Genomic DNA, 9,713 nt, shown 5'->3' with positions numbered 1-9,713 from the left:
ATTTGTTACCTCGGGACAGCAGATGAGCCGTCAACTTGTCTATTCTCAAGCGGTTTTATCCAGAGTCCATCAACACCATAAGTGAATGCTGGGCACATAGGATCGAAGTTTTCTTTGTTGCATAGGTGGTCTTCAGAGCATTATCAGATTTCCAACTGTTTATGAAGTATTTATTAACAGCCGAAGTATTTTAAAGATACATTACCTACATCTTACTATTTACTATTTTTTACTTACTATTTTTTACTGGTGGCAGGACCTCTTGTGAGTCCGCGCGGGTAGGTATCACCGCTCCGCCTATTTCTGCCGTGAAGCAGTAATGCGTTTCGGCTTGAAGGGTGGGACAGCCGCTGTAACTCTACTGAGACCTTAGAACTTATATCTCAAGGTGGGTGGCGCATTTATGTTATAGATGTCTATAGGCTCCAGTAACCACTTAACACCAGGTGGGCTGTGAGCTCATCCACCCTAAAAAGCAATAAAAAAAATCTGGAATAGTATCGTGTGCTGTTTGAATAGTTTTTACATCATAATCTGGACTGATTCTATTAAAATATGATTATGATAGATAGACACTTTTTGATTGATTTACGCTAACTGATATAATTGTGTCTAAAACGTAACTAACCTTTGCACTTGCTTTTGTCAATGTATAAATACTTCTAACAGATTGCAGTTGTCATCGCTAGTTAACAGACCCCAAGTTACGTACGTACTCAAGTTCAATTTTATTAAATTTAAATACTGTCTCCAGGTAGCGGTGCGCGTGCGCCCATTACATTCTGATGAAGGCCCTCGCATTGTTCACGTGGTCAGTGATAAGGTAAATTAAAATCACCTTTTTTAGTATGTATAACGCCACGATAAGTACTGGTAGGCAGCGGCTTGGCTCTGCCCCTGACATTGCTGAATTCCATGGGCGACGGTAACCACTCACCATGAGGTGGGCCGAATGCTCGTCTGCGTACAAGTGCAATAAAAAAAAGTACACAGCCCAACAGTAGTACAGTAGTATGACGGTGAAAAACATTTTTTCAGTTTATTTGATGCGGCTAGATCGTTAGGACAGATTTCGCGGCAGTTACGTTATTATTGTTATAAGCTTATATTAATAATTATGGATGATAGACCTTGTATGATATGCCACTTCGTTTAAAAATCACGTCACAACTGAGCACGACTTTCTTTCTTAGTACGCCACAGAAACTATAATATTAAAATATTTAAAATATACCTGAGTTAAATTGGTGCCGTTATTAAATCATAAGAAATAGCGTATTGGAATCGCCATGTTTATAGACACGGATATTGTGAACCGCTACATGTTCTACCACAAATATTCAAGGTACTATAAAAATGATTATTAAATATCCTGAGGCCCCTAATTGGGGCAGAGGGACTCTACCACCTCAATTCTCAAAGCTGGTCGCGATGTTCACTCTGTGATGTCTTCAAAACCAGGACGAGCGTAAGATCATTCGTTTTCCCGTCCAAGCACTTAAAACAATACTTGACTGACAGTGTTACTCTATTGTACCTGTCGATCGACTTATGTTAGTAAAATGAGACTGAAATTGTCTGTGCTGTATACATTACAAATTAATTTCTACAAACACCAGTATGTATTGCTTTGAATCATTGCCAAACGCCCAAGTTTTCATCTCAATGTCGTATCTCTAACATTTTTAAATAACGCTTTGACGTAGACTTGGTTAAAACTGTCCGTTTCCTCAATTTATAGATAAACGTTAGTATAAGATAGCAAGTTGCTATATAAAAGTACTAATTTCTGTTTTAATGAGAGAGAAAAAAAGACTACATACGTTATTGGATTAATACATTTTTGTTATTGTTCTGAAAAATATAACAGAACTGATAGAATTATTAAAAAAAATATATATCTCATATAGATTGTATGTAATTTTAGTATGTTTCGATTTCAAAGTGTTGAATTTAGATATTATTATCGGTTTGATAGGTTTGTTTCAATATTTTGTTACATTATAAAGGTAAGTTAAACTCGGCCCGCTTTGCATATCGATCTTTGATTAGATTGATGCTGAACATTACAGGATCACCCGCAAAGCCAATCTGAAGATTTCCTGAAAATTTTATCGACTTCATCGGTGGAGCGGTTTTAGAGTCAATTATGAACATGACATACACGCATGAAGTTAAATATATAAATTATTTAGATTTTGATACTTTTAACGCAGCATTGTTGACTTTGCCAAAAAAGAAATGGTATTATGTGGGCATTTTACGTCAGAGACGTGACGTATTACATATTATTAGAAGACACGAGTTGGTATGCATACGAGGCTAGCGAGTGAAATAGGCAGGTAGTTATTAGTTTAGTCATTTTATTTCTCCTATCTAATTACCAGTAGCCTCGAGGGGCTATTCTGGTTTCATCTACAAAGTTAGTTAACCTGTGAGATTTTGATACTATCTGGAAGGTTAGTTGTGTAGGTAATACTACTGCGTAGGTACACTTAAAATGGTTCTAGAATAGAAAAAGACTTCTTTAATATTTCTCAGAATGTGTTTTCTTGGTTTAGCTAATGAAAGATTGGGACAATACAAAGCTAGATTAGGGTTAAAGAAGTATATTTACCATGAGAATGGTATGTAGTAAAAATTAATAACAACATCTTATCAATTTTTTCATTTATTACAATGGAAGAAAAATAATTTGATTTTATTGGAATAGGTACCTTATAAAAATATTTCCAAATTGAAAAAATCTGATTTTCACGTGGTGCCATTTACTGTGTAATTAAAAATATTTATTACGTAATGATGACGTCATAAATAACAAACGACTGAAGCTACAATCGCTTTAGCGGGAAATTGGAAAATGGTTTTTTAAACATAATTTTGAAATAAAGATATTTTTCGTCTGTTTCTTGTTTTTGAAATACGAATTTGTTCGTAGTTGGGTCGTCTTTATATCAGTTCCGGGTTCGTCTAACGAATGCTTCTGTTGTATCTAAAAATACTCAAATTCGAACTAATAAAAATGTCTGTTAGATGCTAGTTTTGGAGGATGAGTCTGACAACAGGCGGGATGTTCTACGGCAACGTCGTCATAATGAAAAGCATTATGTTTACGATCGAGTATTCGGGGAAGAAAGTACGCAGGTAAGAAGTCACGACCGTATTGCGTTGTTTATTTTAAATGTTTTTAGTTTAAATATACCCAGATGTTGATACTCGTAATTTTAGTTTCTATAGTAGAATTTAAAGTTACAGTAGAAACTTTGACCTTCCTTTCGTTGCATGGGTACTTCAAGGTAAACCGATAATAACGAGTATGAAAACCGACTGACTACTAAACTAGTTTAGTCAAACCTGAATCGCAAACTAGGTCTCCGACTTCAAATCTAAACCTTTTGTCAAAACGTAATATCAATACTGGTTTAGTGTTTTTAAATAAACAATAAGAGTCAAATCCGGCATAATTTTCTGTGATTCACTATCGCCAAATACCTAAAGCAAAATAGTTTTGTGATGAACCGAGCGCCAACTATCGAATGATAATGGTGGAATGCCCCAAATATTTTCCGAAGTACCAATAAGAATACATTTTTATCGTAGTCAAATGAATTCAATTTTCCCACACTTGCCTGTAGGTAGGTGTTGAATACACGACCTTAGTCTTCCTCCACTCCCTCTTCTTCTCTGGAGGCGCCTGAGTCCGATATAGTTTACACCCTAGACCGGATATCCATCCATAAATGGATTCACAGCATTAAAAAAAAGGTGTTGAATACACTTTTGCATTATCTTGAAAAAAAAAACTAAGTACATTTTTCTAATTTTTATATTTTATATTAAGTAGTTACATTCAACAATCTGTGAACAATTCATGTGGGAAATATTGACGTGCTGTTGACTGTTTTACCGGAATATGTTTTTAGACATATTTAATTAAAAAGTAAAAACAATATAAAATGTGCTTAGGAGGAAGTTTACGATGCAGTTTGTGCTTCTTTGGTGAGCGATACACTTCGTGGCTTCGCTGGAGCGGTATTTGCCTACGGTGCCACCGGTGCGGGGAAAACGCACACGATGACAGGCCTTATGACCCGCGCCCTGAATCACCTCTTCACTAGTATCGCAGAAAGCGAAGATCCTAATTCGTTTGAGGTTTGTTACTATTCTCTAGCTTTAGATTAATTTAATTGGTCCTACTGGTGGTAGGACCTCTTGTGAGTCCGCGCGAGTAGGTACCACCGCCCTGCCTATTTCTGAGGTGAAGCAGTAATGCGTTTCGGTTTGAAGGGTGGGGCAGCCGTTGTAGCTTAGAACTTATATCTCAAGGTGGGTGGCGCATTTACGTTTTAGATGTCCATGGGCTCCAGTAACCGCTTATCACCAGGTGGGCTGTGAGCTCGTCCACCCACCTAAGCAATAAATAAAAAATATGCTTTTATATTACATACGCATACTATCCTCCTTGCTTCGCGTACCCCAGTACTGAGGGTTGTCCAGTACCTTCACGGAGCACTTTTATTTGGACTATGTGCCTTCCCTCGTTTGTATACTACAGAAGTCCTGAAATGTTACTTTATGTTTACTGTCACAACATATAACGTATTATGTTTGTTTGGCCCACCTGCTGTTATAGTAATCTATAAACAAAGCAACGTGAATTCCGCCACCTTGACACATGAGAAGTCTCATTTGTATCAGAAATCCTGAAATTTCCCTAGGGAGATAAAATAAAATGAAGGATGTTATCTCATTAAAAATATGATCTATGTAACTACACAAGTTATATTTTATCCATTTTCAATATATATATAGGCAATTAATATATACTACATATTAATTACGTACTATATATATGCGAGTATGATAAGTTTTGCCAAGAAAATTCAGTAACCCAACCAACCTATGATCTGCAGTCAAGCATTTTATGCGAGAGAGATACATATGTTTGAAGTGCGATCATAATTAATTGGTACCACACGCGCGTCTTCATGTTTATCTAAAACTCATTTGATAATTTTAAATGCCTCGTAGTCTTAGCCTGTTTAATTTAAAACGTGGAATTATGTTTTACCAGATTTTCATATAATAATATGTACATAGCTCTATAATTAACCTACAAACAATTTATAATTGATATAATTTCATTACATTTTTTGCGCATGGGAGAGGAGAGAGACATTCAGAATAATTAGTAGCCTGTCGAGGTGCGTAACAAATTGAATTATGAAAATTTCAATAAGTAGAATTTTGGCTATCATTAATATGGAGCTCAAGGTTGATTTGTCTGTGTGGACATGTATAGAATGGAATCGACTTAAAAAGAAGCTTTCTCGCGTCCTATATCTTTTGTTGCAGGTTCTGAAACCACGCCTTTGTTAAATTTTCAATACAGTTGATACTCGATGCTTCTTTAAATATAATGTAGGTCTAATAGTGCGGTCTAACTTATTTTTGTTTATCTATTTACTTTGTTGTTGTTGCTTGTAATCTATACTAATATTATAAAGAGGAAAGATTTGTTTGTTTGTTTGTTTCGAATAGGCTCCGAAACTACTGGACTGATTTGAAAAATTCTTTTTCCATTAGAAGCCGACATTGTCCCTGATGAACATAGGCTACTTTTTTTATTTTATTTTTTGGTTCCATGTGTGTTTTAATGTTTCCGAAGCGAAGCCAGGGCGGGTCGCTAGTAATAAATAAACAAAAGAATAGCTTTTTCATTTCGCTTACGTAATTGTTTCGCGCGTTATATTTTAGTTGGGTACTTCTAGACATTGTGCAGTAAGTAAGTCAGTCATTGAAATAACTAATGTGAAATCAAGGTATCTTAGTTTACCGACACTGTTTCTAAATGCACTAATATTAGTTCTATTGTTATCTAGCGCAATACGGCAAATTTACCAACACGTCGCGTCGTGATTCCAGTGTTTGCACAAAAAATCGTTTACTCATACTCGGTTTACACTGTAGTCCGCTTTATCATTGTCTCACGTAATCTTCAGTGACGCAAGGATACGTTTATTATTTTATAAAAGTTCTTGTCAATATTTATGTAGACTATTCAAACACAATTTATTATGTTTGACTCTGAAAAGCAAAGAGTTCTATGCGGGTTGGTAATCTATTTATGTTAGCAAATTAGTATTTGATTAAGTTTTATAATTTATTGTACTTGGTAATTTTTTTTATAATTTCAAGCATTTCGTTGTACTTTTAAGCGTGTATGTAGCAGTACATAAATTATTTAACTCTGTAAGATTTGGGTTACAATATACAGGTATATTCCCATAATGGTATCATATGAGTCGTGAGCTCGTCACCTATTTAGGCTATAAAAAAATGAACGCGAATTGCGCCACGCGCATTTTGAATCGAAGCCTCTATTGTATTTTATAATCTGAATATTGTGTAAAATATTTAGGGATATACAAATTCATAGTTATGAGAAACATCCCAAAGGCGATGGTGATAAATTATTCTGTTTGTGATTTTAATTTTCAGGCGGCCCCAAAAACGTGGGTGTAACAACGGCACATACTCTATTTTGAATTTGATAGTAAAATTATATACAATGGCGCGTATTGGTCATAAAATATTTTATTACAGAAAATAAGTTGCATTGTTACTACGATTTAATAACTGATATTGCATTTGGCTGAATTTTTTACTCGTTTCTTATCTGTATTGTACCATTGATAAAAAGAAAAAATAATTCGAGACGCTTATCATGATACGTTATCTTTACAAACACTTAAATAAATTTTACCTACGGTATGCTATTGTACCGAACTTTGTGTTCAATTTTATAATGCTATTTATCTTCACAAATGAAAACGGGATTTGATAGTTTAACCTTAATCCACTTAAAAGGTACAGGCAGGTGCAAATAAATTACGCCAAGGCAACATTTCTAGGTTAAATGTGAACAAACACGAGAGATTTCTGTTATAAATGTAATAATTTTATAAAGAAAAATGAATATTATCAAAGTACAGTAAAGAAACAACCAAAAAATGATTCTTATGGTCAATTTAATATAATTAATGACAATAAGATGATCTCATAAATGTAAGATTAATATATAACACAGAGCGTTATGTACATTAACCACTGATATTAACATTAGCATGACATTTGTGTTTTCAAGCTCAAAATATCTTAATAATAATAGTGTATCCAGCTAGTTTGAGCCTAGTATAGGATAAAATCCCCCCGTAGTAGTACTATACTCATCTATAGGATGTTAGTTGACGATTTTTTTTTTAAATTTCGTCTTCTTTTACTTTATCAGCATAGATTAAAAAAAATTCAGATTTTATTGTTTCCCAAATTGGAAAGAGGCAAGTCTATTTCTTAATTTTCCAGGTCTATTTTGGTTTTATAATAAAATTCGTTGCGGAACTCAAAATAAATTAGGGAAGTTTTACTCTCATCAATCACTCTTTTCGTGTGGTTGCTGTTGATTCTAACTACACAGAAGCTATAGTAATGCAAATGAATGGCTGATAAATACTCGAATACCTTCATATACATTTCTGTATTACCTAATTCCCTAATTCCTACCGCAACTAGAAGAAGATTGTAGGTCGAGTAATGATCATAGGAATTAGGAGGAATATTCCACAGAAAAATAGGCGGGCAGGAGGGCATATTACTACTATGGACGGATGATGAGAAAATTAATATTATAAAATCAAAAGCGTGGCCAAAAATTGCCACAGAATTGCTAAAGAAAAATTTCTAAGCTTCAAGATTTCTTTTACATATAGGATGTTATCAATAGATAATTCACAACAAAGCTAGACCATTCGTTTTTTTAGTCTTTTATAATATCTAATTGATTGTAAAGGCAAGTAAAAGTTTTCCATAATTTATGCAGACACGTAAACAGAGTGCTTTAGTCGTACTTATGTCGGCTCAAGGACCTTGACCGCTCGGAAATGGTTAGGTATTTCCTTATGCATATCCAGCAGTGTTTATCAGGGTTGGAATTGTTTCATGCAGAGTAATATTTCGGCAAAAAAAAAGTATGAGGACACAAATTTGCATTTTGAATACCTTATTATGTAGAGTAGGGAAACTGTTTCCAAAAATGAAAAGGTGACGGTGTTAGTAACTGACATGATAACATAAAAATTGCTATACCTACGAGTATAGGCGTTTTTGGAAACAATTTCAGTAACAATTAAAAATTAGCTGGCGTCCGCCACCTCCGTTCCTGCTAGCGGGACGATGAGACTTGAATATATTAAAACATTAAAAATATTACCTGCGTTTATTTTATTTGGGAAACTAACAGCACTATAAATAAATATTCGTACAACAGGAACTACAAACGTTTTCCCCGTTGCCAAAGGAAACCAGTAGATACTGAAGATTGGCTGTAAATCATCTTACAAAATACCAAATAGCCTTTTTCATATTTTTTAGGTGATACAAAAAGTAAACATTCGAGAATTTCGTATCATTCACGTTATACGATTGTTACGAGAAAATTTATTCAAGCTGTGGACAGTTAGAAGTTTAGAACACGCGGAAATACGACTGAATTTATTTATAACTAGCGACCCGCCCTCGCTTCGCTTCGCAAACTGTAATTTATTATTGATTTGTCCACTATTTAATGGATGTTATTATACATATAAACCTTTCTCTTCAATCACTCTATGTATTAAAAAAAATCCGTTGCGTAGTTTTAAAGATTTAAGCATACATAGGGACAGATATAGCGCAGAGAAAGCGATTTTGTTTTATACTATGTAGTGATAAAGGAAAGTTTGTTAGACAGATTCAAACTGATTATTTTCATACTGTACAAAAATCATTGGTCGCTCAATAATAACCTATGATCAACCGGCGAAATAAATGTTTCAAATCTTCCATCTATCAATTCACTTTATATATATTTCATAGTAAGTGACGGTGCTATGTTGCTAATTATACAGAACGAATAAAAATATTGTGTAATAAAGAAGGGTAAACGGCCTTTAAGTCTTTAAGTACTTAACTCTAAGTATGAAAGCTAACAATTGATAAGCCTATTTAAGACTAGCGACCCGCCCTAGCTTCGCTTCGGAAACATTAAATTTTATTATTGATAGTTGAGTCCCGCGATGTTACTCGCGGTTATTGTCGTACCGCGGGTGACGCCGCGGGGCGAAGCTAGTCTAAAAAAGTAGCCTAAGTTACTCTTTATATGATCAGCTACCTGTCAGTGAAAGTCCCGTCAAAATCGGTCCAGCCGTTCCAGAGATTAGCAGGAACAAACAAACAGACAGACAGACGGACCGACAGACAGACAGACAAAAATTGTAAAAAATGTTATTTTGGTGTATGTACCGTATATATATTCATATGCATGTAGTAAAAAGTGGTTATTTCAAAATTACAAACAGACACTCCAATTTTATTTATATGTATAGATTTCATTGACGTCAACAATGAGCATCAAAAGTAAAAATACAAATAAATACTAAAATCACGATTTTTTATGTCTAAATTGGTGGACAAACTCACGGCTCACTTAATGTTAAGTGTTTACCGGATCCCACAAATATCAACAACATAAATTCCGCCATTCATTTTGAGACATGAGTTCTAAGTCTCACTTTTACAGTACAACGGCTGCTCCCCCCTTCACACTGAAACGCATTACTGCTTTACGGCAGAAATCGGCAAGTTGGTGACTCTAACCCGTTCGAACTTAGAGCTTA

General features: G+C 34.6%; 1 protein-coding gene across 4 annotated transcripts in view; it reads left to right on the top strand.

The window, feature by feature from the left end:
* LOC101736272 (kinesin-like protein KIF19) overlaps positions 1-9,713 on the top strand; it is a 39,804-nt gene that overhangs the window by 2,257 nt on the left and 27,834 nt on the right. For 2 of the 4 annotated variants that reach the window (XM_012691099.4, XM_012691098.4), the window contains exons 2-4: positions 755-823; positions 3,034-3,144; positions 3,967-4,152. In XM_012691099.4, coding sequence (XP_012546553.1) covers positions 755-823; positions 3,034-3,144; positions 3,967-4,152 — 366 coding nt within the window. Of the gene's footprint in view, positions 1-9; positions 824-3,031; positions 3,145-3,966; positions 4,153-9,713 lie in introns of those variants that run through there. The other 2 variants (XM_062673351.1, XM_038017033.2) reach the window with 2 other exon arrangements.

The sequence above is a fragment of the Bombyx mori genome, chromosome 17 (assembly GCF_030269925.1).
Source record: "Bombyx mori chromosome 17, ASM3026992v2".
NCBI classification, from domain to species: Eukaryota; Metazoa; Arthropoda; class Insecta; order Lepidoptera; family Bombycidae; genus Bombyx; species Bombyx mori.
This window is presented reverse-complemented; position numbering and strand designations above follow the sequence as displayed.